This window comes from Sphaerodactylus townsendi, linkage group LG05 (genome assembly GCF_021028975.2).
Source record: "Sphaerodactylus townsendi isolate TG3544 linkage group LG05, MPM_Stown_v2.3, whole genome shotgun sequence".
In the NCBI taxonomy this organism is placed as follows: Eukaryota; Metazoa; Chordata; class Lepidosauria; order Squamata; family Sphaerodactylidae; genus Sphaerodactylus; species Sphaerodactylus townsendi.
In genome coordinates, this window is record NC_059429.1 from 120,550,877 (window position 1) to 120,578,238 (window position 27,362).

The following is a 27,362-nucleotide window of genomic DNA, read 5'->3' on the forward strand; positions in this document are numbered from 1 at the left end:
AACAAAACTCAATAAACAATTAAAACTGCTATTCATAATTAAGATCAAGTCCAACTAATTAAAAAAACAATTGAAATTAAAATCGACTTAAAACGTAAAGCTTAAAACCAGAATTACGATTAGGGGATGTAATTGTATAGGCCTCCTCCAAAGGCCTGATGGAATAACCTTCTGTGCCTTATACAGGCTCCCAAGCGGAATTGCATCAAATCCCGCAGGACCCTGATGTTAGGTTGCAGAACGTTCCACCAGGTAGGGGCCAGGGCTGAAAAAGCCCTGGCCCTGGTTGAGGTCAATCTAACTGTAGTCCCCTATTATGCCAATCCAGAGATAGGGTAACGTAGGCACAGGAAGGTGATCTGTCTTGGAACAGGGTCAGTGGCTATACCCCCATATCCTTAGACACTGGTGTTCTGCCCCCCAAGTGAATCTGTTTTTGGTGTCCTGTACTTGGCTAGGACAGTGTGGGGGAGACACAAGCCAGGTTCAACAGTTCAACTTAATAGAGTTTGCATTACTGGAGAGAGAATCAAGACCTCTAACTCCTCCCTTTGGGTCTATATCTAAGTCAGAGTACTTTGCTTGTCTTGAGGCAGGCTTGGTAAGCTGAAGACTGTGTCTTCTCTTGGCTGCTTCTCTAAGAAAGTCCACTGTGTCTTGATTCCTTTCCGAAAGATTATTTCTAGCTCTTTTGTCTCCGTTCTAACTGCTGATAACTTAACTTGTGCTCTCTATGGGACCACCATACTCATACTAATAAGGCACGTCCACGTAATATTCCAGTCTCCAACTAACCTTAGCACCTCACTCTGACTGACAGGCTTGAACTAAAACAGGGGATTGCTGGGTAAAGAAAGGAAACTGCCTATGGGGAAATGTCTTAAAGGGCCAGGGCTAACTAAAATATTCTGCCTTAGAAGACTTAACAAAGAACTAAAACCATGCTAACTATGGGGAAACTAAAGCTTAATGGGGAAATAACAAAAGCCTCTGTGGGGGGCAAGACAACTGGTTCGTACCTGAACACATGAAACTGCCTCAGACCAAGGTAGACCCTTGGTATATCAAGGTCAATATTGACAACTCTGATTGGCAGCATCTCTCTGGAGACTCGGGCAGAAGTCTTTCACATCTGCTAAAAGGACTGGACCTGGGGTCTTCTACATGGCAAGCCCATGCTCTGCCACTGAGCCCCTCTGCAACCCAAGAGGCTGAAGAACAACCTGCAGTGCGCAAGCAGAGATTTTGGGCTTCCTTCAAAGCAGAGAGGAAGCTGCCAAAGGCAGTTTTATGTGTCTTATAAGGGAAAAAAGTGCACAAAATGTTATCACACCTTGATGACAACTAGAAAAGCAGGATCATTGTTATATATCATATAGAACATGGATTAAAAATGTAGCAACTGCTTCAGAAATTTCTACATTAGGGCTGTTCAATAGGCTGGGGGCCAGAGAGGGTAAGTGCCTAAAGAAATGTGCCCTGGGGACTAAACAGTCCTTGACCTGAAGCATCCAGGTTCCTCCATACGGCAGCAATTTTTTAAAGACGCCTCAACCCCCTGTGGGGTTGTTGTTGTTTTTGCTCTTTCACGCTTTGCACTGTATGGATAGTGGGCTATACCCTACGAGGAGAGACTTAGGGGAGCTGGGTATGTTTAGTTTGGTGAAGAGAAGGTTAAGAGGTGACATGATAGCCATGTTTAGATATTTGATGGGGTGCCGTGTTGGTGAGGGAGCAAGATTGTTTTCTGCTGCTCCAGAGACGAGGACCAGGAGTAATGGGTTCAAGTTGAATGAAAAGAGATTCCACTTAAACATAGGAAAAACTTCCTGACAGTAAGGGCTGTTCGACAGTGGAATGCACTGCCTTGGAGTGTGGTGAAGATTCCTTCTTTGGAGGTTTTTAAAGAGAGGCTGGATGGCCATCTAACAGGAGTGTTTTGACTGTGTGCTCCTGCATTGCAGGGGGTTGGACTTGATGGCCCATGGGGTGTCTTCTCTCTGCTCTACCAAATGCAGACAGCTTACCATTTTCATTTGAACTGGATCCTACAGAACTTTGCTGCTAACAGTGCAATGCTGCACCAGAGGAAAAAAACCCCACATTGGCAGAAAAATTCGGTTGGGTCCCACCCATTCGACAAGAGTCAGGAAAATTGTCCTAATATTTAACCATGATCTGCCTTCCCATCGTTTGCACGCTTAAACCATCTGTGCTAAATGCTAAGTTCTAGGCTGTGTAGAAAGATTAGTTAATTCACAAGCAGCGCTGCTGGACAAAAGACAAGATTCTGAAATATTTTCTTCGTTCATAGTTCACTAACCACATTTTTGAGAAAAAAACACACAAAAGCTCATTTTTATTTACAGCAGCAGTGAGATTTTAAAGGCCACAGTATGTTCAGGGTAATCAGGAAGGGGTGCGGGGAGAGAGCTTTGGAGACAGCAGATTCTTGATGCAAACCAAAAAGGGATTTAGAGCATCTCCTTTGCAGCCTAGATAATGGCAGCCATCCAGAGCTAGTATTAGCAAAACCAACAAGCCTATCTGTTCCCACAGTATTGTACAAGCTTGTGGGGCTGACATGAGCCGTAGTTTCTAGACCCCAGTTTTTTTAAAAGGCAGCCGTGGGTTATTTCTGTTTCCTGTACATTTTCTCCAAGGAGATCAGGGCCAGCATATGTGATTCTTTCTCCATTTCTTTCTCACAACTACCCAAAAAGTAGATCAAGCTGAGAGAGAACATACAACTCTTTGAACTTGATGTCAAGGTGGGGGTTAGAACCCAGATCCTACCTCAGCACTCTTACCAATACGACACACTTTGGCTTCCATTCCTAGCCCTCCTTTCAAATGGATATGCCTTCTTTCAAATGGAACAATCTATCTATCTATCTATCTATCTATCTATCTATCTATCTATCTATCTATCTATCTATCTATCTATCTATCTATCTATCTATCTATCTATCTATCTATCTATCTATCTATCTATCTATCTATCTATCTATCTATCTATCTATCTATCTATCTATCTATCTATCTATCTACCTTATTTATATACTGCCTTTTCTCCTCAATGAGACCCAAAGCAGCTTACGGCCCCTTCTGCACATGTAGGATAATGCACTTTCAATCCACTTTCAATGCACTTTGCAGCTGGATTTTACTGTGCGGAATAGCCAAATCCGCTTTCAAACAATTGTGAAAGTGGATTGAAAGTGCATTATTCTGCATGTGCGGAAGGGGCCGTATACATCACTCTTCTGTCCTCCATTTTACCTCACAATGACCTCATGAGGTAGATTAGGCTGAGAGAGTGTGACTAGGCCAAGGTTACCCAATGGTAACCTCCACAGCATAGTGGAGATTTGAAACTGGGTCTCCCAGATCTTAGTCCACAACTTCAATCACTACACTACTTTTCTCTGAGCAGTGGACAGTTCAACAGGTAGCGTTTATACAGATGTCAGCCTCTCTCTTTACTCCAATGTAATTTTACTCCGCTACTTGCGGGCGTTATACAATCAGGACTTTTCAGCCTTGCTAACTATTCCATTCTAGCCAATTGCATACGGAATTCACACTTGGACAGATTTATGACAGGATTCACTCCTTTTTTCCCTCAACTCCATCCTTTTTCTTTTACATTGAGAATTTACACTTGAAAGACTTGTGACAGATTTCACACCGACACCTAGTGCTGATTGGAAGGGCATAACAAATGATTGATCGGGGCACTGGCCCCTTTTATGTTACCGTGGTTATTGCCATGCACCCAGGCCACAAAGATCAGTTCTCCTGGAGGAAATGGTGGCTTCAGAGGGTAGGGTGTACACAGTGGTGGAATCCAAAAATTTTAGTAGCAGGTTCCCATGGTGGTGGGATTCAAATTGTGGCGTGGCGCCAATGGGGCTGGGCGGGGCACGATGGGGGCGTGACCGGGCATTCCGGGGGCGGGGCATTCCTGGGTGGGCTGTGGCAAGGACGCAGCCGCTGCGCCGGTCCTTGGGCGGGAAACGAATGCACACAGGCGCAGGCTGCCACGCACGCCGGTGTACCTCCTGCTAGACTGCGCCAAGTTCTGTGTGCTACTGATGAGAGGAGGGGCGTAACTAAGGCAAAAATCATGTGGCAAAATCACCAATTAGTAACCCCCTCTCGGCACACACAAATAATTAGTAACCTACTCTCGGGAACCTGTGAGAACCTGCTGGATCCCACCTCTGGGTGTACATGGAATCACACCCCGGAGTTCTCACCCCTCCCCAAACCTCTCCCCACACTCAAACCTCCCCAAACTGCAGAAATTTTCCAAGACAGAGCTGGCAACCATGATTCACATACTCCCCAACAACTGTATCCTTTCCCACTGAAAGATCTAACTTAGATCATCTATCTATGGTCTGCAACCTGCGGCTCTCCAGATGTTCATGGACTACAATTCTCATCAGCCCCGGCCAGCATGGCCAATTGGCCATGCTGTCAGGGGCTGCTGGGAATTGTAGTCCACGAACATCTGGAGAGCAGCAGGTTGCACACCCCTGAGTGGAATTGTGAATTCATCCACCGCCACTTCTGCCTCCATCTCTCCCCGGCCTCAGACACCAAGTTGGGCCCAACAGGGCATCAGTGGCTAGCCCAGGGGTAGGGAACCTGCGGCTCTCCAGATGTTCAGGAACTACAATTCCCATCAGCCCCTACCAGCATGGCCAATTGGCCATGCTGACAGAGGCTGATGGGAATTGTAGTTCCTGAACATCTGGAGAGCCGCAGGTTCCCTACCCCTGGGCTAGCCACTGCCGCCCTCCAAACCCACCTCCACCCCTCCCCTGTCCGAAACAGGAAGCTGGGGCCAGAGGGGCAGTGGTGGCAAGGTTTATTATCTGCTGTACACCGCCCAGAGCCCCTCGGGGATGGGGTGGTCTAGAAGCCCAAAGTATAAATAAATATAAATAAATAAATAAAGGTGGCCCGGCACCTGCCCTCCCAGGAAACACAGGTTCCCATGGTGGTGGGATTCAAACTCTGGCGTAGCGCCAATGGGGCGTGGCGGGGCACGACGGGGGTGTGGCCGGGCATTCCTGGGCGGGGCTGTGGCAAAGACGCAGCTGCTGCGCCGGTCTTTGGGCGGGAAACGAATGCACGCAGGCGCAGGCTGCCACGCATGCCGGTGCACCTCCTGCTAGACTGCGCCAAGTTCTGTGTGCTACTGATGAGAGGAGGGGCGTAACTAAGGCAAAAATCATGTGGCAAAATCACCAATTAGTAACCCCCTCTCGGCACACACAAATAATTAGTAACCTACTCTCGGGAACCTGTGAGAACCTGCTGGATCCCACCTCTGACCAAGGGACTATTTTCTATTGCAAAAGCATACTGACCACACTTCGATCTTTTGGTGGGAAAAGATACAGACCCTGCTGGGACCTTTTGTCAAGCGATGCATACAAGGAACAATATTCCTGAACCAAAGAATCAACTGCCTTTAATGTAAACTGTTCTTAAATAAACCGTTTCCAAATATTTGCCCCCATCCTGCTAGCTTTCTGTCTCCAACTGCAATTTGCACGATTAAACAAAGGACTTCACTCCCGCCTTTCCTCCTCCTGCCCCCCCCCCCCCAATGTTCCCGGTCGATTGTGATTTCTGTCCCCCCACCCCACCCCCACACACGACGGGTGGGGTGCAAGAGGAAAAGGGAGAGAGCGTGGCAGGCTGTGCACAAGCAGTCCCCCCCCCCCCCCCCCGCTCTGCAAATGCTATTATTTGCAAACGTTAGATCTGCAATGTTTGGAAATAATCCCCTCCATACAAAAAGCCCTTTTCCTGTTCGGTGGCGGGCTTCTGAATGCAAACATTTGCTTTGCAAACTCTCATTTCTTAATCAAATTCTTTCCGCCTTTCCCTCCCCTAGGCAAATGTCTTGACTGTCAGCGGGACAGTATTGGGAAGGAGGGGGAGAGGTTGCCGCAGAGTCTGCTGGGAAATGTATTTTTTTTTGGTCAGTCCTGGAACAAGATGATGAAAGCAGGATTAGTAGCCTTGTGGTAATAGAGAGCAGTTTCAATGGTACTTTCTTGGGAGCTGCCAAACCTAGAATGCTCCCAAATCTGCAAATAGGGTTTGCCAGCTCTTGTTTGGGAAATACCTGGAGATCTGGGAGGGTGGAGGCTGAGGAGGGTGGGGTTTGGGGAGGAGGACCAATGGGGCGTGATGCCATAGCATCCACCTTCCAGAAGCAATCATTTTCTCCAAGGGAACTGACTTCTGTTGTCTGGAGATCAGTTGCAGTAGTGAGAGATCTCCAGTCACCACCTGGAGATTGGCAATCCTGACCACAAGTAAATTCCAGACTATGTTGTTCAGTTGCCCTGGAGAAAATGGCAACTCTCAAGTTTGGCATCCCCTCCCTTCTGTGCTCTCTTTGGTCTCAGACTCCACCTATCCCAGATAACACCCCCAAATCTCCAGCAGTTTCCCACACTGAAGTTGGCAACTCTGGCTGATTCGGCCCCTGTAATCTGGCCACAGTTAGCTACCGTATTTCCCCAAATATAAGACAGTGTCTTATATTAATTTTTGCTCCCAAAGATGCGCTATGTCTTATTTTCAGGGGATGTCTTATATTTCTGTATTCTGCTTGTCAGGCATTCTTCCAAACAAAAACTTTGCTACGTCTTACTTTTGGGGGGATGCCTTATATTTCGCACTTCAGTAAAACTTCTACTACGTCTTATTTTCCGGGGATGTCTTATATTCGGGGAAACAGGGTATGTGCTGGTCACATCCAGGTGGTTAGATTTCTCTAATGGACTACATGCCTTTGAAAACTGTTTGGAAAAGTTTCACTTGATCCAAAATGCATCACCAAATTGCTGTTGGGCTCTGGATGCAGGAATGGTGCAGATGTGGAAATATCTCCACAGTCTAGTTCTCATCTGTTTCCGAAAATTTGATTCTTACATTTAAAGCCCTAAAATGGTTTGGGGGCAGGGTGCTCGAAGGACCGCTGCTTTCCACCCTTATTGTCCAATCTGTCAATTAAAAGTCTTCTTCTGAAGCCCTCTGTTCTCCTCTTCAGAGGTGTGGCAGGTGACAACAGACAAGGGCTTTTCATCAGTGGTACCTTGCCTGTGGAATTACCTTCGCTGCAATGGATTCTCTGTATTTGATGCTGCTGTTACATCCTGGCTTGTTTTAATGGCCCCGGCCTGTTTTTTAATATTTGTGTTTTAATAGCTTTGTTTTACTATTTTAGTTGTAAACTGCCTCAAGGTCTCTGGAGAGATGGCATATAAATGGTTGAAAATAATCCGTACAACAACCCTTTCAGGTAGGACAGTTTCTTTGTTCCAGCCTAGGAGATATAAACCAGAGATTCCTTGGCTTATAGCTCAGCCATTTAGTCTGTATTTACAGCATTACAGTACCATCTGTACACATCTATACAGGAAGACTCTCATCCAAGCCTTAGACTGGAGGTAGCATCAGTTAGGGAATGCTTGGCCTCCAGCTGCACCCTGGGAGCCCCAATGTGAGGCAAAACATGCTGACTAAACGAATCAAAGGCTGATTCCGCATGGGCCAAAAACAGCAGTGTGAAAACGGTGTGAAAACAGTATAAACCCTTTTACACCATTTTAAACCCTTTTACACCATTTTCACACTGTTTTCACACTGCTGTTTTTGGCCCATGCAGAATCAGCCATAGAGTGGGGAAAAGATCTTGCAACACATTAAAGTGAAGGTCTAAACAGCATTCAGTCTGGATCGGTGTCAAATTCTTGTGTCAGTGATGAGGCAAAAAAGAGAGCCTACAGGCTGGGTACCCACAAGGAAACATATGTCCACCTCTGACGGTCCTTTTTGAAAATTACTAAATAGTGCAATGTTTTGAAGCGATAGAGCAGAATTTTAAGCCTGTCTTTGCTTATAAGCTAAACCAGTGGTTGCTAGCGTGGCGCCTACCAGTATGTTTCCTGAAGTCCAATTGCTTTTTGGACCTTGGGGATAAAATCCAAGTGTCTCAACCGGACCAGAAACACAGTGAGGGACCTACTTCTATCCCCATCAACCCAAGATGTTCAGGCAGGTGTTTGTGCTGTTTGCATTCTCACAACAGTCTTATGAGGTAGGTCCTGTTGCACAAAAGCAGTAGTCCAAGATCATCCAATGAGCTTTGTGGCTTACTTATGAAACCTGTGTCTCCCCTCTGCTGGAGGTTGGGCTTCAAACACAATGCTGGCGAGATTAAAACAGCCCCCTGTGCGACTCAGCACTCACCCGGTACATTGGTTAAACTCACCCAGTTCATTCGCCTCACTGATATCGTATCAGACCCAAGCCTAGATATCACACTCTGCCCCCCCCCCCATTGTTTAGACTGTAATCCAATCCCAAAACACAGGTGAGGGGGACAGTCCTTTGTTTATTTACAAAACATATTAATCATTTTTTTCTATCAACACAGTCCCCAAGGCAATGCACAAAGAGGCAGAACCCCAGATAACAAATACAATAAATATTATGACTTATCAAAGTAACAGATTAGGGAAAGAGTTTCCCTCTTTGACTTGGGAAAGGAAAAGAAGACAAGGTTTATGGGTAGCTGATTCCAGTCCTGTCGTCAGCATGGGTGAATATCATGCCATTTCGCGTTTGAAACGGTTCCCAGGTCACAATCTTAGGATCCCTAGAAAAGGTGCCAAGTTTATGCCAACCTCACTTCTTCGAATCTGAGGTAGAGAAAAGAACGAGTTTACACAGTCACTACAGAATTTTCTAACCACAAAGATGGTGTCGCTTAGCCAGTCAAAGATAGCAGCTTATATGCCACATCTGTGCCATTTAATGGCTAATTTGATCTGATCCAGCCACAGTGTAGTTAGAACAGAATACAGAGATATTTAATACAGCATAGTGGTTAAAGACAGGAGTTGTGAACAGGAATGCCCTTCCCCACTTCCTTCAAATCCCCAGTTATGAATTCAATGAGAAAATAGAAAAATGTTGCTTCGCACAGCTTCTGATTCCCATAGGCATCATGAAAATATTATTTCTTACTTTCTACAATTGTTGTAAAGGTTACTGAGAGAATTTATGTGTGAAATACTTTGAACACTTAAGTAGTCATGGATTCTTGTGGTTGCTGGCAAGGAACAATTTGAGTCCAGTAGCCCCTTAGAGAGCAACAACGTTTTAGAGCAATAAACTTTCAAGAGTCAAAGCTGCCAGTTGCTTTAATTCTCCAAAACTTTTGAATCTTGAATGATTATGTAACCCCTATGTTCAGAATGGGGTGACCCACAAAGGGGTGGAGAATGAAAGCAGCAGAAGGCTGCAGAGCTCTTGAAGTTGGAGGAAGCAAGGCTACCAGTCTGGGACCTTCACTGATTTTTATAAGCCTTTAACACCTTGTTTAAGGTAACTGCAATGTTGTTGGGAACTGATGGGAAGGGAGTTGTTTATTTTTGCTATATTGTAAATGCTAGAATTTATTGTTTCAGGGGTTTTGTGTATGTAATTGGTGAGAGTTCTTTTGGGGACCTTCATCATCTTGAATCCAGTTCACCAAGCCTCTGGCGTCTTCATGAGCCAACCACCAGCAGGAAGAATGGACTTGGCATTATCAGACTGTAATTAGAAGGACTTGGATTGAAACTTGAACTGGACATTGGAGTGTTAAGTTAAATGTTAATGTTTGATAAGTGTCATATGTTAAAGAAAGTAAACCATTTTGTTTAAAATTTAGTTGTTGCAAACTCCTTCCAAGTTCTGCCCTACAGAACCCACAAGCTGAGGTTACACTTACACCCCGAAAATCTTGTTGTCTCTATGAAGCTACTGAACTTGAATCTTGCTTTTCTACGGCAGACCAACATGCGGAACCCCAACTTTGTGGAGCCTGCAGTTACTGAGAAAGGGTTGGGAGTGCTGCCACAAAATGGCAGCCACGGGGTGAGGGACAAGATTGGCTTTTTTGTTTGGACAAGAAGATGCTGTTTGGGTTCAGTTTCCAAAGGAAGGGAAGGGTTTAGTCACTGCACAGTCATAAGGCATGGTTGTCAAAGTCAGGAACATTAGAAAAAGTGTGTCTATAACTAAGCCGAAGATGCATAGCTCTGATATGCTTGACCCAGGATGAGCTCAGAGCTGTGCTATTCAGTCAGCTGGTAGGGAACCGTGTGTGTGTGTGTGTGTGTGTGTGTGTGTGTGTGTGTGTGTGTGTGTGTGTGTGTGTGTGTGTGTGTGTGTGTGTGTGTGTGTGTGTGTGTGTGTGTGTGTGTGTGTGTGTGTGTGTGTGTGTGTGTGTGTGTGTGTGAGAACCTATTGGTAGGCACCATGCTGGCAATCACTGGTTTAGGTTGTAAACTTGTAACTTGTAAGCAAAGACAGGCTTAAAATTCTGCTCTGTCGCTTCGAAACATTAACTTATTTTTACTTATATCTGGCCTTTCGTATGAAACAGGGCCCCTAAGGCAAATTGACAACACGCACAACTAGAAGGGAAATGTTCCAAAAATAAATGCCTCCCCTCACTTGTTCCTTAGTCATGCATTCATGCACCACCACATTAGACCTTGCTTCAGTAAATGAGGGATATCTCACACTCCAGCGGCTGTCACAGTGAGTTCGCATCCTAAGAACATTTCCCGGGGAGTCAATCCCACTGAATAAAATGGGACTTATTTCCAAAAAGAAAAGCTTAGGATTGCTCTACCACTGTTTCATCTTTGGAAATTCAGGCTGCTCCCACACTTAGAATAATAGAATCATAGAGTTGGAAGAGACCCCAAGGGCCATCAAGTCCAACCCCCTGCAATGCAGGAACACACAATCAAAACACTCCTGACAGATAGCCATCCAGCCTCTCTTTAAAAACCTCCAAAGAAGGAGACTTCACCACACTCCGAGGTAGGGCATTCCACTGTCTAACAGCTCTTACTGACAATAAGTGTTTTCTGATGTTTAGGTGGAATCTCTTTTCTTTCACCTTGAACCCATTACTCCTGGTCGTAGTCTCCGGAGCAGCAGAAAACAAGCTTGCTCCCTCACCAACATGACATCCCTTCAAATATCTAAACATGGCTATCATGTCACCTCTTAACCTTCTCTTCACCAAACTAAACATACCCAGCTCCCTAAGTCTCTCCTGGTAGGGCATGGATTCCAGACCTTTTACCATTTTGGTTGCCCTCCTCTGGACATGCTCCAGCTTGTCAATATCCTTCTTGAATTACAATGCCCAGAACTGTACACAATATTCCAGGTGAGGTCAAACCAGTGCAGAATAGAGAGGTACAATTGCACCCCTCGATCTTGACACTATACTCCTATTGATACAGCCCAAAATTGCATTGGTTTCTTGGGCGCCACATCACACTGCTGACACATGTTCAGTTTGTGTTCTACTAAGACTCACTTGTTTTGATAGGAACAGTTTTTTCTGAAGCTTCCACATGCCATCCTCCATTTGGCTGCTTTCCAAAAATTTCCCCAGGTGTTGGCTCCAATGTTTGCCAAACCTGCTTTAGGACGCTCTTAAACCTGGCCTCCAAATAGGTTTTCATGCCATGGGGTTGGTAAAATGCACAACCTCCAGTGCACCTGAGCATCATTTTTTCTGCCATGATTGTCCCAGCTAAAATACACAATTGGTGGGTTCTGGCCAACTAGTTCCAGTTCAGGTTGCCTTCCTGGACAAGAGCTTCTCTCGGCATCAACATCTGCCTATGATGTGCACAAAGTTCCCTTGCAATTGCTATGCTTTGGCAAGTGGGGTGGAAGTAGGATTGCCAGCCTCCAGGTGTGGTCTGGAGCTCTCCTGCTTTTACACCTGATCTCCAAATAATAAAACACTAGTTCCCTAGGAAGAAAAGGTTTGCTTTGAAGAGTGACTCTAACACTGCACCATACTGCGGTCCCTTCCCTCCTCAAACCACGCCCCCTTCAGGCTCCGCCCCCAAATCTCCAGGGATTTCCCAATCCAGAGCTGGCAACCCTATTAGAAAGTAGCCTTTGCAAAAATCCCATCTGGAGTAGTTTCAGGGATGGGCCCAGTAGCAACTGTAGTCTATATTGCGCAAAAAGGTGGGGTCCACTGTATGTGAAGGGTTTTTTTTTTTAAAAAATAAAACAATATTAACAATACAGTGTAATTAAATACAAATCAATAGATTTGTAATTAAATACAAATCAAAATTAAAGTTGTTAAATAACAATAAGTTGTTAAACAAGTTGTTAAATAACAATAAACAATAGAATACAAATAAAAGCAATTAAAGTATTGTGCAGAGCGACTAGCAGTAACCGGAAAAAAACGTTCATATTAAGGAAGTTTATTCTAAATACATTTAATATAAAATAATCATAATTAGAAATAATTTAAAACACTGAAAATATTCAAGACAGAAATTAAAACGATTAACAAATCGAGAAGATCCAAAAACAAGTCGCAGTGACCTGTCGGAGCACAACAACAGTGGTCACCTCGTGGTCTTGGTGCAAAAGGGCCCCCATCATAGCGCAAGCTTCAGAGCTCCTCAAATGTAGACCGGTGGAAAAGCACAGAAGCCTTCCCGAGATGCGCCCTTGGCCACCCCTCTGCAAGAGCTTCAGCCTCTTTCCCGCCGCCCCGTCCCCTTTCCCCGCCACGGCGCCCAGGCGCGCGCCGACTTTGCAAGGGTGGGGATCAACTTTTCGGGCATGGCGGGGAACTACAACCCCCGTGGGCCTCTGCGGGGCTGGGAACTTGTTAAAAAAAACCCTATTCTTTGGTGGGGGAGGCGTGGCTGGAGCCTGAGCTGGGCAAGAGGCGGAGGGAAAGGCCGGTACAAAGCGCCGTGCGCGCCGGGCACCGCCTGCCTTCTCTGCGCCTCGGAGCGAGTGGCTGTTTGGCCGGGGGGGCGGAAGTTGCTGCTCCTGCTGCTGCTGCTGGGTTGCATGGGTGGCGGAGCCGCCGGTGCTGTTCTTGGGGGGCCCGGAGCCCCGGCTTCCCCGTCGCGCGCCCTGTAAGGCGATGCCCCTGGCCGAGTAGGACGGCCCCGGTCCTCCTTTTGGATGCTTTTCCCAGCCTCTCGCACTTGCCGCCGCCGCCGCCTTCCTGCTCCAGCAGCGGCCGCCGTCGAGGCTGCTCGGCCAGCGCCATGCACACGGTGCAAAAGGACACCACCTTCACCAAGATCTTCGTCGGGGGGCTGCCCTACCACACCACCGACTCCAGCCTGCGCAAGTACTTCGAGGTGTTCGGCGACATCGAGGAAGCCGTGGTCATCACCGATCGGCAGACGGGCAAGTCCCGGGGATATGGCTTTGTAAGTGTCGGACGGAGAGGGCCGGGGGTCGCTTGCAAAGGGGGGCGGCGACTACGGCTGGAGAAGGAAGGGTCCGGCCGCAGGATTCATGTCCCTTTTGCGCGCCGGGATAATGACTTAACCCGAGGTAGTTGGCGATCACGTCGGGTTTTGCTTTCGCCCCCGTGCAGTTTGGAAGCCTCGCTTCGTTTCTGCAGAATCCTGTACCGACGGGGTGGAAAGGGGAACTTGTTCATTAAGCATGGCATGCTTTAAAATAATAATAATAATAATAATAATAATAATAATAATAATAATAATAATAATAATACAACCTCAGGACCCGGACCCCCCTCCCCTGCACACACACTTTTTCCTCCCCCCACCTCGTTTCTTCCACTCTGGTCCCATTTTAGCAAACGCTCTGCTACTCCTTTAGCGCCACTTTGCCGCTCGCTGGATGCATGTCGCATGTTTATGGCGACTCTCTATCCCTTTGAGATCCTGAGTAGCGCATCGGCTAACCCGCTTGTATGAAACTGCATGCTCCCCAGGGCGTCGCATTTGGCGGGCCTCGGAGGCTGTGTCGTGTAGTGGTCAGAGTCGAGGGGAGTGGAGAGACCTAGGCGGCTCAAATCCCCGCTGTCGCACGAAGCTAGAAGACGATGGGTTTTTTCTTGGCTCCCTTGCCTACCTCACAGGGTTGCAGTGAGATAAAAATAGGGAAGAACGGATCTCTGTGTCTGCCGCCCAGGAAGACTAGGGTAAGAGTGCATTAGATAGATAGAAATAGTAATGGGATTCCCCCATCCTGAAGGCCAAGGGGTTGTTGTTTTTACAGTGGTGTCAAGAAGAGGAAGTTAGTGAGGTTGAGAAAAACTGGGTTTTATGACCAAGAAACAAAGGGGTTTCCAAAGGTGCTCATGAACAGGTAGATACAGATGGAGTGTTTTGTGGCACAGGTTTTGGTGGATCCGCTGTGAGTAGAATAAGCAGGAGGGCTAGATGAATCAGGTCGTTTCCAGAAGGCTCTCCGGAGACGGGGTGGCATATCTGCGGGGGCTTCATGAAGCTGCAGGCATGGATGCCAAGAGTCTTTTGGCATTTGCACAAGATTGTCTAGTTGAGACCAGTGCAGCCTTGAGGGGTGCTGCGTTCGAGTTATGCTGAGACGTGCACAATAGTCGTAAATACTTGTAATAGCTTTAAAAAACGGATGGAGATCTAGCCAGCAGTAAGACCTCAGATAGTTCTGTGGGTCCAGTCATAGTCTGTTCTGTTATATCTGCATTGTAGGGTGCGAGGCCTGTGTTCCCAGAAAAGTTCATTGTATCTCTGGGGGAGTTCTTAGCTTTGAGGGTATGCATCCTGTAACTTCAATTTTGGGGACTACCCAATGGTGGGATTTAGCAGGTTCGCACCACTTCAGCAGAACCGGTTGTTAAAATGGTGCTTGTAAACAACCAGTTGTTACATTATTTGAATCCCACCACTGTCCTTGCGACTTCTGTGATGAGTGGCCCTGCCCTGCAGTAATTTTGCAAAGTGTGTGTCTCGTTTTGCACCAAACTCTGTTGCATTAGTTGAGTTTTTAAAAGTATTGTTACATGTTGCTTTTCTTGGTGTTGATTGCTCACTCGGAACTCTTTGCTCTTTACAGAGCAGCAGCTATTAGCTTGAGGATCTGTTTTGTTTCTGACCCTCTGCTGTCACGGTGGAATGACTTCATTATCCCAATATACTACTTCCTTAAGCAGTCTCCTTGAACTGGCTCCCTTGTAACTTTCCAGTGTTATGGAAAGAGGGGTAGAAGAAATCTCCTGTCTTACGTACCCTCGCCCTTTAGCAACTCATGCTTCTTTTTCTCTTGGGTAGCTTATCTGCTCTAAGGCCCCTTCCGCACATGCAGAATAATACACTTTCAATCCACTTTCACAGTTGTTTGAAAGTGGATTTTGCTATTTCACACCGCTGCAAAGTACATTCTTCTGCATGTGCAGAAGGGGCCTAAGACTTGTCCCTTACCCGTCAAACTTCAGTGCATTATTAGATGGAAACAAGTTCTAGACTACACGGGCAGACGCTGCCATCAAGATAAAGAACTTGATTCCTCTTTACCTTGTTTCCATCTGTTCACTTGCAATAGGCAAATCTCACCATTTTGGGTCCATTGGTTTTTTGCTAAGATGGTCCTCCAGAGGAAATCTTCAGCTGCTTCCAACAGTTTTACAGTTGGGCACAAATTCAAAGGGTGGCAATTTAAAGGAAACAGATGAATTGGGACTTTGCCAGCCTGTTTCCTCCTGCTGTAGTCGGTTCAACACTCCACCAATCGAAGCAAATTTTAGTGATTATCATCTTTCTCTGAATTGATTCATTGAATTTTTAATGCATTTATTTTTTTACTTAAAACAACATAATTACAGTTTCAAGTAAGCCAAAAATTCTCATCCACTCTTAGAAGGGAAAACAATTTTTATTCTGTTTTTTGTTTGTGGCCATAGGAACATATTAGAGCTGACATGGCCTTTTTAAAAAAAGGCATCATCTCTAACTCTTGTCACAACGATCAAATAACATGTTTGTTTTATTTTTTAAAAACGGCATCATCTCTAACTCTTGTCACAACGATCAAGTAAAACTTTTGTTTAAAAAAAGGTTTGCCAGTTGCCTTATTCTGCTGAGTCATGTCATTTGTCTATCGAGGCCAGCCTTATCTGCTCTGCTCTCTGAAGTCATGAGTGAAGATATGTTGCATTACTTCCCACCCTATCCTTTTTAACTGGAGATCCTGGGGGTTAAATCTGGGGCCATCTGCATGCAAAACAGATCCTTTGCCACTGAGCCAGAGGCCCTCCTACCCTTAAGGTAAACAACCCAGGCTTCCCAGCACGGATGTGCCCAGCGATTTATATTTATATAGGCTTATGTTAGGGCTCGAACCTTTAGGCAATAAACAGACTCTGGATTCTTGATCAGTAGCCTTTCTTGAAAGGCAATGAAGTACCCAGCTTGACAAAACCAGTTCGGCAAGACCTGGCTTTCATTTGTCCCTTTATCCCCAGAGAGTCCCCCCTCCTGTCTTCCCAAAGAATGTGTGAAAAGAGTTACTTTGGAGCTGAAGTGCCCAAAGGTCTGCGATAGGGAGAGATACAGCCACCCAGAGGCCGACCAGGGGTAAATGGCGCCCAGAGACAAATTGTCTCCATGACGCCCCCCAGGCTCTGCCCCGCCCACCTCAGCTCCTCCCCCACTGCCCTTGACCCCGCCCATGTCACCATGGACATGGGCAAGGTTTAGGGTGCCCGCCTCCCCCCCTGACTCCCCCTGCAGTCTCCTGGCAGGCCAGAAGAGACTGCAGTCCCGGCCTCGGAGACCTTCTTTTATAAACACTGAGGCTGGGGGGTGGGGCTTGGGGTGCAGGAAGTTCCACCCCTTCCTGCTCCCCAAGCCCCACCCCCCAGTCTCAGTGCTTATAAAAGAAGGTCTCTGAGGCCGTGATTGCAGTCTCTTCTGGCCTGCCTGGAGGGGAGGTCAGAAGAGACTGCAGGGGGGGAGGGAGGGAGGGAGGAGTCCAGGGCAGGGTTGAGGGGGCTTGAAGGCAGCAGGAAGTCCTGCTGTCTCATCATTTTTGCGTGCCTCGGACGGGGTGAGGCATGCGAAAACGACGAGACAGCAGGACTTCCTGGTCACTTGGGGGGCCGATTTTGCACCCCCATGTGACCAGAAGAGTGGCGCCCGGGGACAAGGGGTACCCCTTATTCCTAAGCAGATACGCCACTGCAGCCACCTGGCTTGTTTACCTCCACAGGGTAAGGAACACATCCTGTTTTCCCCTGGGAGCCAGGGTTAGCCTACTTATCTACAAATGTGTGAAGCCACAAAGATCAAGAGAAAGAAGAAAGGAAAGAACTATTACATATATCAGGCGGGTTACATGTATCTTGCAACAATTACACTGAAGTGCCCTTGCCTCATCCAGATACAATCCCTGTCAGTATAAATCGTTGCAAAACCATTAAACTAGGAATGCCCCTCAATCACCGGGTGCAGTTCCTGACCGTCATATTTGTAGAACTGAAGTTTCGGCTTCCAGATGCGCAACATGTCTTTGTATCTGAGGCTGCCTTATCTGCAGAGTTTATGTCGTGACTTGAACACACCTTAACGGCTGTGAGTATATATTGAAGTGGCAGCTGTATTTCCCTCCCCCCCTCCAAAACCGAGTAGCGTGTATTTTCTAGAGGAACTTTTAAGCTTTTGTTCTACTCCGCTCAGGTAAACAAGGCCTGTCCCTTTTTTGTCCTGAGAAGAGAAATGGCAGAGGCCGTCTCCTTCCCTCAGCAAAGCATATATGGCGATCTTCCATTTCTGAAAGAGGAAGTAAAATGTTGAAACTGCTCCAGATTCAGCACCTGCCCCTAGTTGGCCACACTGTTTCATTGGCTGCTGGTTCCCTTGGGATCTTTCTGTCTGCTTCTGTCTGTGCTAGTGTAAATCATTACCAAACCACCACTGTTGAAGAGCAAACTTGGGAGGAAGCAGGTGCGCCAGAGTTCAAGGAGTCTTGAGAGTTGTGTGTCAGCACACCTCCGCTTCAAGGAGAATTGGTCTGTGTGGTATTCAGCTTGCCAGCCTTTTACTTTATTGTGATGTCAACCAGAAAGCAAAATACCATGCAGGTGCGGATAGAAAGCTCTCTCTTTCTGGTCTTGATATGAAGGGTTGCTCCCTCCTTCAGCTTTTGAAGTGAGATTTCAAGCAGAGGAGAACTGTGTATCTTCACCTCTGCAGTTTTTGGGCAAGGACTTGCCAGAGATGAGCTGGTGGAGCATTCAGGCGCTACAAAACGTGGATTCTGCTTCCTCCTAGGTGACTATGGCTGACCGAGCTGCGGCCGAGAGGGCCTGCAAGGATCCGAACCCCATCATCGACGGCCGGAAAGCCAATGTCAACCTTGCGTATCTGGGAGCGAAACCAAGGAGTATTCAGACTGGTGAGCATTCAAACATTTCTTTCCGGTTAGTCAGGCTTGCTTAAATCGGTTCAAGACCCTGAATAGGGCAATATAAATAAGCCTGGGGTTTCATTGTTTGCGCCCAGGAAACACGGATTCTGCCGTCAAAACAAATTCTGCATGTTACGCTTACTTTGCGCAATGCTTTCTGCTGCCAAGCATGGAGTTCTCAAAAGCATTGAAAGCCTCCTGGGAAGTAGGGAAGGGGAGAGGAAGCTAGAAAAGGCAGGTGGTTCAACGGCATATGCATCTGTGCCAATGGCTGAGGAGGGCGGGTCAGTGTCCATAGCGACTATGACTACCAAGCGATGACATCATCAGCCTGCTCCAGCCTGTGTTAATATCTCCACCTCATAAGTTGCTATGGCCAGTGTAACATGTAAACAGAAGATGGGATGGAAGGGTTAAGGAGAGAAGGTAAAGCTTGTCTTCTCTTGAGAGGTCCTACAACTCTGTCCAAAGTTTGAAGCTTTCTTAGGTGGCTGAAAGCTTCGAACTTTGCCGAGCAGAGTATACATCCTTTATTTACAGCATTTATATTCTGCTTTTCTGCTCACTAGAGTAGCTTACCATTTAAAACATGCATAATGAAATCACACGTTTAAGCAATTAAAACCAACCCTTCTGACAACATGAATTATTAAAATGCAAACCAGAGTTAAAATATGTGCAGAGACATAAAAATGGCAATCGAAACAGTGCTTAGGAAGGAAGGATCACTGAGGGAGTACCAAATGAAACCAGAAAGTTCACCTGCTGGCAAATGATGGCAACAGAAGAGGACAGATGAATCTCCCTGGGGAGGGAAGTTTCAGAGCTTTGGTGCCATGACTGAGAAGGCTCTGTCCCAGTTTGCCACCTGTCAGAACTTGCCAATAAGGCAGCGCTACATTGCTCCCAAGGACAGAAACCAGGATAACGCTGAACAGACTGGAGCAGATTTGCTAGTCAGCAACACTCGCTGAAGTGTTTGGGACAGAAAGTAATATAGTAACACACACAAACCCCCAGCTGCTTGTCAATTTTAGCCACAGTTGGCATCTCCAGTTAATCAGGACAGCCAAAATGTTGCAATAGGACTGCCAACTGTCTGGAGAGAGAGAGAGAGAGAGTGAGAAAACCCTGTCCCTTGAATGGAAGCTTAATGGGGTGATTTATCAGATGATGGATGTTTTTGAACTCCCTGCCTTAAGTAGTTTTAGCTGCCCATTCCTACACAGATTAAAGGCACAAGTCAATTTTTTTTCCTGGTCTGTTGGCAACCCGTGTTTTTGCTGGCAGTCACAGCACATAACTGGCTGCCTTAGTTTTACCAGGGTTTATGTTGTTGCTGTGGCTCTTTCAGTATTTGTCTGTTGCAAAAACCTGCCAGATGGCTGTTTAGTGAGCTGGGGAGGGGAAGGGGCTGGCTGAACCTGCTGGTAACTTGGTTAGTGTCCATTAGAATTCAAGCACCCCCTTTAACTCCCATGCAGCCCTTTTTTCATGTTTCATCCTTCATTAGAGCAGCAGTGGCGTAGTGGCTAAGAGCAGGTGCACTCTGATCTGGAGGAACCGGGTTTGATTCCCAGCTCTTCCACTTGAGTTGTGGAGGCTTATCTGGGGAATTCCGATTAGCCTGTACACTCCCACACACGCCAGCTGGGTGACCTTGGGCTAGTCACAGCTTTTCAGAGCTCTCTCAGCCCCACCTACCTCACAGGGTGTCTGTTGTGAGTGGGGAAGGGCAAGGAGATTGTAAGCCCCTTTGACTCTCCTGCAAGAGAGAAAGGGGGGATATAAATCCAAACTCCTCCTCCTCCTTCTCCTCCTCCTCCTCCTCTTCTTCTTTCTTCTTTCTTCTTTCTTCTTCTTCTTCTTCTTCTTCTTCTTCTTCTTCTTCTTCTTCTTCTTCTTCTTCTTCTTCTTCTTCTTCTTCATTTTACCCAACCAGCCTTTGGCAACTAGCTATTCACTGTTGGCTTAATCACCCATAATTCAACAAGTTACTTGTCTTGTTGGTCACCATATATTTTTATCCTGCCCTTCCTCCCAAAGACTCAGAGAAACCTATATGGATCCACCTCTCTGTTTTGTTTGCAACAATCTTGTGAGTCGGGCTAGGCTGAGAAACTGTTCACGGGGCTCTTAATGGGTTGTTACAGTTTACAGTGGATTGAACCTGGGTCTCCCAATCCAATCCCACCACTGTAACCGTTGCATTGCATTGACTCATGCTACTGTTTTGTCTGCTTGTGTTACGTCTGGTTTTGCCAATTTCCATTCTTGGCATTTACATATGCCAAGATAATGCTAGAATTTGATGCTGAGCTATAAAGGTTGTTTGTTGGTATACTCCTTCGCAGAATTGCATCCTTCTAAATCAGGGGTCTGCAACCTGCGGCTCTTCAGATGTTCATGGACTACAATTCCCATCCGCCCCTGACAGCATGGCCAGTTGGGCATTCTGTCAGGGGATGATGGGAATTGTAGTCCATGAACATCTGAAGAGCCGCAGGTTGCAGACCCCTGTATCTAAATCCATTGAAGTCAATGGACTTAAAAGGCGGTAACTCAGTTCAGGATTGCACTACATACTACCCAAGTCATATATGCAATTTGGCTGATGCAGCAGTTAAAATCGATTGGTTTGCAACTGTGCAGACCTTTCTCCAAATAAGTATCATTCTGCAAAGATCTTAGTGAGGCTGCCCATGTGCCTTGTTGCTTTACAGAACTGCTCAAGCAAGCATGGTGTGGTACAGTGATTGCCCTAGGATTGAGGAGATTCAAATCCAAATCCCCACATTGCCATGGGACCCTGATCTACCTCGCAGAGTTGTTGCATCAAAGAGAGGAGCAGAGGGTGTAAATAAACGAAACCGAGAGCCTGGAGGTGATGTGAAATGAAGGAGAAGAGTTTGGATTTTTATCCCCCCTTTCTCTCCTGCAGGAGACTCAAAGGGGCTGACAATCTCCTTGCCCTTCCCCCCTCACAACAAACACCCTGTGAGGTAGGTGGGGCTGAGAGAGCTCCGAGAAGCTGTGACTAGCCCAAGGTCACCCAGCTGGCATGTGTGGGAGTGTACAGGCTAATCTGAATTCCCCAGATAAGCCTCCACAGTTCAGGTGGCAGAGCTGGGAATCAAACCCGGTTCCTCCAGATTAGATACATGAGCTCTTAACCTCCTACGCCACTGCTGAAGATTTCAACTATCACCAAAAGTGTGCAAAGCCTCCATGCAAGATAATTAAATTGTGAGACTTACCACTGCAATCCTGTTCACATTTACTTGGGAAGGAAATCCCCCAAAGGACTCAGACAGGCATGTTTTTTTGAGAAGAATGATTGGAATTGGGCCATGGTTTCCAGAAGTAATGGCTTCAATTACTGGGTGGAATAGCATTTCTCCATGAGACAAAGTAAAATTTTCATGCTGTTTTGGCTGGTAGAGCCATAAATAGTCATGATTTTGACATCTGGATGCATTGCAAATCTTGGGTAACTATATTACCCATACAGGATCGTTGAATGATGCTTGTGAGAGACAGAATAGCATCTCCTGGAATCTGGAACCTGCACTGACTTGCCGGATCCTGTAGGAAGTCCATAACAATAAATACATGATTTGCAATGTATTGTATATAACACATCTCCTCACATTCTCTCCCCACCAACCCAGTGTGACTGGGGTAAAGCGAGCTGTCAAGTTGCAGCTGACTTATGGCAATCTCATTGTGGGGTTTTCCAGGAAAGAACCAAAGCACCCCTGACAGATGGCCGCCCAGCCTCTGTTTAAAAAACTCCGAAGAAGGAGACTCCAACACCCTCGGAGGCAGCGCATTCCACTGTCAAACAGCCCTCACTGTCAGGAAGTTCTTCCTGACGTTTAGGTGGAATCTCTTTTCCTTTACCTTGAACCCATTACTCCATGTCCTAGTCTCTGGAGCAGCAGAAAACAAGCTTTCTGCATCTTCAACATGACATTACTTCAGATATTTAAAATTGACTATCATAGAGTTGGAAGAGACCACAGGGGCCATCAAGTCCAACCCCCTGCCATGCCGGAACTCCCTCTGCCATGTCACTCCTCACCCTTCGCTTCTCCAGACTAATCATACCCAGCTCCCTAAGTCTCTACTTGTAAACCTTTTACAATTTTGGTCACCCTCTTTTAGACATGCTCCAACTTGTCCATATCCTTCTTGAACTGCAATGCCCAGAACTGGACACAGTTTTACAGGTCAGATCTGACCAATGCAGAACAGAGTGGTACTACCGTGTTTCCCCAAAAATAAGACAGTGTCTTATATTAATTTTTGCTCCCAAAGATGTGCTATGTCTTATTTTCAGGGACTGTCTTATTTTTCTGTGTTCTGTTCGTCGGGCATGCTTCCAAACAAAAACTTTGCGACGTCTTACTTTTGGGGGATGCCTTATATTTCGCACTTCAGCAAAACCTCTACTACGTCTTATTTTCCGGGGATGTCTTATATTCGGGGAAACAGGGTATTACGTCCCTTAATCTAGACCCTTTACTCCTATTGATACAGCCCAGAATCACATTAGCTTTCCTGGCTGCTGCATTACACTGCTGACTCATGTTCTGTTTGTGCTCTTCCAGATCCTTTTCCCATGTACAATTGTCGAACCAAGTGTCACCCATCATATGTTTCTGTATTTTATTCTTTCTTCCTAAGTGTAGTATCTTATACTTATCTCTGTTGAAATTCATTTTGTGATACTGTTTGCCTACAACTAAATTGAGGTGATGATTTGCTAATATACCACTCTTTAGCAACCTCTGTTGTGCCTCTTGCATGATTGAGACCATTGATTGTGTTTTGTTGTTTTATGATTGATTGTTCTTCCTTCAAGAACTCTGGATTCCCCTCATTTTGAGCAAGTATCAACTTGCCTTTGAACCTCAGGTAGTTTCCCTTCTGTTAGCTGATGTTAGTCCAACAGTTATTCAGTCTGTGGCCAATTCTTGTCAATTATAATGTCTTTGAAGAACTCCCCTGCTCTGTATTAATGTAACAATCCCATGGTTTTATTGTTATTGATTTGAGGAATGTGATTTTCTTTTTGAACAGCTGAAGCCTTCCAGTCGAAGGAGCATATTATTCATAAATGAAAGAGAAAAAAAGGGGGTTATGGAGAGGCCAGGAATGAATCTGTGATGATAACGGGGCTTGCAGGGAAATCTAGCCTGCTTTAAATAAGGCGCCTGACAGGACATTTTGTTGTGATGCAAATGTGTAGGCAGAGGATTCTGAAAATAAACGGTAGGGGATGAAGGCAGGTTCAAAGCGGGGTGGGGGGTGGTGGTGCCAGAAAGTGCTGTAAAGTCATAGCCAACTTACAGCAATTGCGCAGGGTTGTTAAGTCAAAAGACGAACAGAGATGGTTTGCCGTTTCCTGCCTCTGCTTAGCAACTCAGGAGCACTAACAACCCTGCTTAACATCCAAGATCTGACAAGGTTGGGGTAGCCTAGGCCATTCAAGTGAAGACTAGAGGGGAGTTACACTCATCAAAATGTGTGCGTACTGTAAGGCCAAGCCTGGGAATTAGGTTTTATGAGCTTGGTTGCCATTTGATAATGTAACCTAAATGTTTTGCAGACTTAAGGTAAATGGGGTGGGGGAGAGAGAAACAGTCAACCCTTCTACTTAGGGCTGGAGTGCCCTGAATCTTCATTTATGAGCATGAATGAACCAATGTGGTGTAGTTGTTAAGAGTAGCAGACTCTTAATCTGGAAAACTGACTTTGTTTCCCACCCCCTCTCATGAAGCCTGCTGGGTGACCCAGTCACAGTTCTCTCAGACCTCTCTCAGCTCCACCTACCTCATAAGCAGAGGTGGGATCCAGCAGGTTCTCACCAGTTCCCGAGAGTGGGTTACTAATTATTTGTGTGTGCCGAGAGGGGGTTACTAATTGGGTCTGCTTTTCTGTTAGAAATTCCATTAGGTCCAAAAATCATAAAGTCCTGTTGTTTCCTATGTGGCTGGTTAGCAAAGGTAGAAAACGGGATAATTCTCCCTGTTGGGCTGTTTTAAAAACATGTTTTAGAAATATGGTAAAGTTCCTTGTTTAAGGAAAGTATCCTTCTTTTGATTTCTAGAGACAAAATTAAGTATTTGAAAGTATTAAGTATTTGACAGGCAGTCAATTAGAGGAGAAGTAGTTGTTTCTGTTGGCAGTAGACGATAGGACTTGCTATAATGAGTTTAAATTATGGACAGAAAAATACCAGCTGGAAATTAGGAACTTTTTTTACAGTAAGAGTTTTTTACAGTAACAGAGAAAATATTAATGCCCCGCCCCCGGAATGCCCGGCCATGCCTCCGTCGTGCCCCGCCCAGCCCCACTGGCGCCATGCCACTGTTTGAATCCCACCACCATGGAAACCTGTTACTAAAATTTTTGGATCCCACCACTGCTCATATGGTGTCTGTTGTGGGGAGGGGAAGGGAAAGGAGTTTGTAAGCCATGTTCAGACTCCTTAAGGTTGAGGAAAGAGGGGTATGAAAACTAACTTTTCTTCTTAATGGTACGTGGACTGGTAACAAGAGTCCGCATGCAGAAAGAATAGTCATGTCATTGAAGTTTGGGCAAATATTGAAGCTATTTGGTTTGTGTAGTGCTGAATTTTTTTTTGGTGGGGAAGAGGGATGTAGAAACTGTGAAAACTTGCCCATGGAAGCAGAAATAACCCTCTGAGACTGCGGGGGAAATTGTCAGTGGCAGACCATAGGGAAGAAGGAAATTGCATATCTCTAACATAAATAGCGGATCTATGACTGAAAGGGAAATGTACAGCAACACTTTATACATGCATGGAGGGACATAAAAAGGGGAAGGAAGTAAAGCTTGGGCAGGTAGAAAACAGTAGCTAACCATTTTAATGTGGGGAATGAAATAACGAGAAACTGAAGTTCTATGTGTGAATGGTATCTGGAGGTGGGTTGCCTCCAACACCCACTGCAATATAGGGAAGAGGGTGTTTCTAAAGTGGGCTAAGAGAAAAAGAAGGCTTTAAATGGTGTAACTGCTTTTTGTGCTCTACACTGAAGGAATGACAGCTGAAATACGCTTAGAATACTTTTACAAGAAGAGAGAATTTGAGGAGCAAGGAACAGTGATCTAAGAGATGTGTTCGATTGCAGCTATTGAGAGTAGAACAGGATATGTGATGAAAAAGAGAGTCCATTTGGGTTGGACACAGAGACCCTGCAGAACAAATAATATAGGAAGTGAATACCTTTGGTAAGGTGAAGATTCCAGGTAGCTGTATTGGTCTGTTACAAAATCCTAAAACAAACCACACAGTGCCTTTTATTAAGACCACTCAATATGACACACAACAATGGGCAGATTTGGAATGACACTTCACATCATTGGGCTATATTTATTTTTAATCAGCAGATGTTGCGTGGAGTAATCTAATATCATGTGTACCATTTTTTCCCTTTAGGTTTTACCTTGGGGGTGCAGCAGTTACACCCAGCACTCATTCAGAGACCGTTTGGGTAAGTGAAACTCTTGCTAATATCCTGAGCAGCTGGTTTTAAATAAATGTTTAACACACACACACCCTTCCCAAATTGTTCAACCGAGGCAGTAATCAAAGATCTTGTATTTATAACAAGGCTTTCTGGTACTTGTATTTTTTGACGAAGCTCTCCCAAAACGTATCTACGGGTTCTCAGTTTATTGTGGCTTAAACTGTGTTACACCTTCAGCAAACTGCAATCATGACCCATAACTCTCCTTATATACTTGCTGTGTTTGCATGTGTGTGGTCTTTGGAAATGCTCAGTGGAATTAGGTTTCCCTCTCTATCCTCTAATCCCCCCACCAGTACCATGTGGCTACTATAGGGAAGAAAAGGCCGTGTGGTCTCTTTAAACTCATGTTTGGGCTGGGACCCTCCCTTGGGGATATTAGGCCCATGTGGAATATGGCACAGCCATAACAGTATGACCTGGTTCACTCACGGAAGTGAGGTTTTGTTTTGTTGTTGGACTGTATTTGGTGGCTCCCCCCAGCCCAGTTAGAAGCGTTGACACAATCCTCCAGAACTTCCTTCTCTGAGCCGCTGTCTCTGAGACTCCAGAGAACTGAATGGTAGCTGTGCCAGATTGTCCGTTTTTACCTACCAAGGGCCTCCGTCAGTGCTTGCTGAAGCAAACCGCCTAAAAAACTGAGCATGGCGATGATGCTTTTGTAAAGCCCTCGCTCATTTACATGGGGCCTCGGTCGGAGGTGTGGTGTGCCTCTGGTTTTGTTCCTCATGAAAAAAAAATCTGGCCCTAACAACCAGCTGCCAAGCCTAATATCTGATGAAAGAAACATTAGGTCAAAAATTGATTCTGGACAGATGTTAGCCGGGGCTTGAGCAGTCCACAGAAATGAGCCATTGTCCTCCACTTTCAATAGCGGCAACCATCCCTCCCCAGTCCGAAAAGATCCCCTTTTTCCGCCGCTAATGGGACCTGGCAGCTGCTCTGAAAAAGACAGGCGTTCTCGCACAGAACAAGAGAGACTGTCATACTACCTTCATTTAACTGTTTAATGATTGATGCAGTTCCCTTTTTTAAAAAAAAAGTGGTGTTTTTTTTCTTTTTTATGAACATTGATCGGGTTTTGTTTGAAACTTTTCCCAAGAAAAAATGGGTCCTTTTTTTTTTGTTTTGCTTTTCGAAGAAGAAGCTGTGGAACGCTGCTGCTTTGTAAGGGACGATGCGTGGGAGTCCCATGCCCCCCGCTCCTTTGCCAAGAAGAATTAATATTTAATCTTTTCTCCTTCACTCCGCGCACAGACCTGCCTTTCTTTTTGAGCTGCCCTGCTCCACAGAGGCAGCGAGTTTATGCTCTTAAAGGTCTAACAAGGTAGCGTTGTCTAAACAGCGAGCCACACCTTTGTGGTGTGTTGTCGAAACACATTGTTTTCCTTACAAATAACTAATGCTGAATGCTAAGAGAAGGAGAAATTCTAAATAAGCTCAGAAAAGAACACTACATGGGGAGGAGGGGGGGAGGCCTCCTTTGTTTAGAAAGCCTGT

At 45.9% G+C, this 27,362-nt stretch overlaps 1 protein-coding gene across 1 annotated transcript in view; it reads left to right on the forward strand.

The window, feature by feature from the left end:
- The first annotated feature begins 12,818 nt into the window (after positions 1-12,818).
- RBM38 (RNA binding motif protein 38) overlaps positions 12,819-27,362 on the forward strand; it is a 50,255-nt gene continuing 35,711 nt past the window's right edge. The window contains exons 1-3 of the mRNA XM_048498292.1: positions 12,819-13,316; positions 18,168-18,291; positions 25,772-25,826. Coding sequence (XP_048354249.1) covers positions 13,149-13,316; positions 18,168-18,291; positions 25,772-25,826 — 347 coding nt within the window. The 5' untranslated portion in view covers positions 12,819-13,148. The remainder of the gene's footprint in view (positions 13,317-18,167; positions 18,292-25,771; positions 25,827-27,362) is intronic.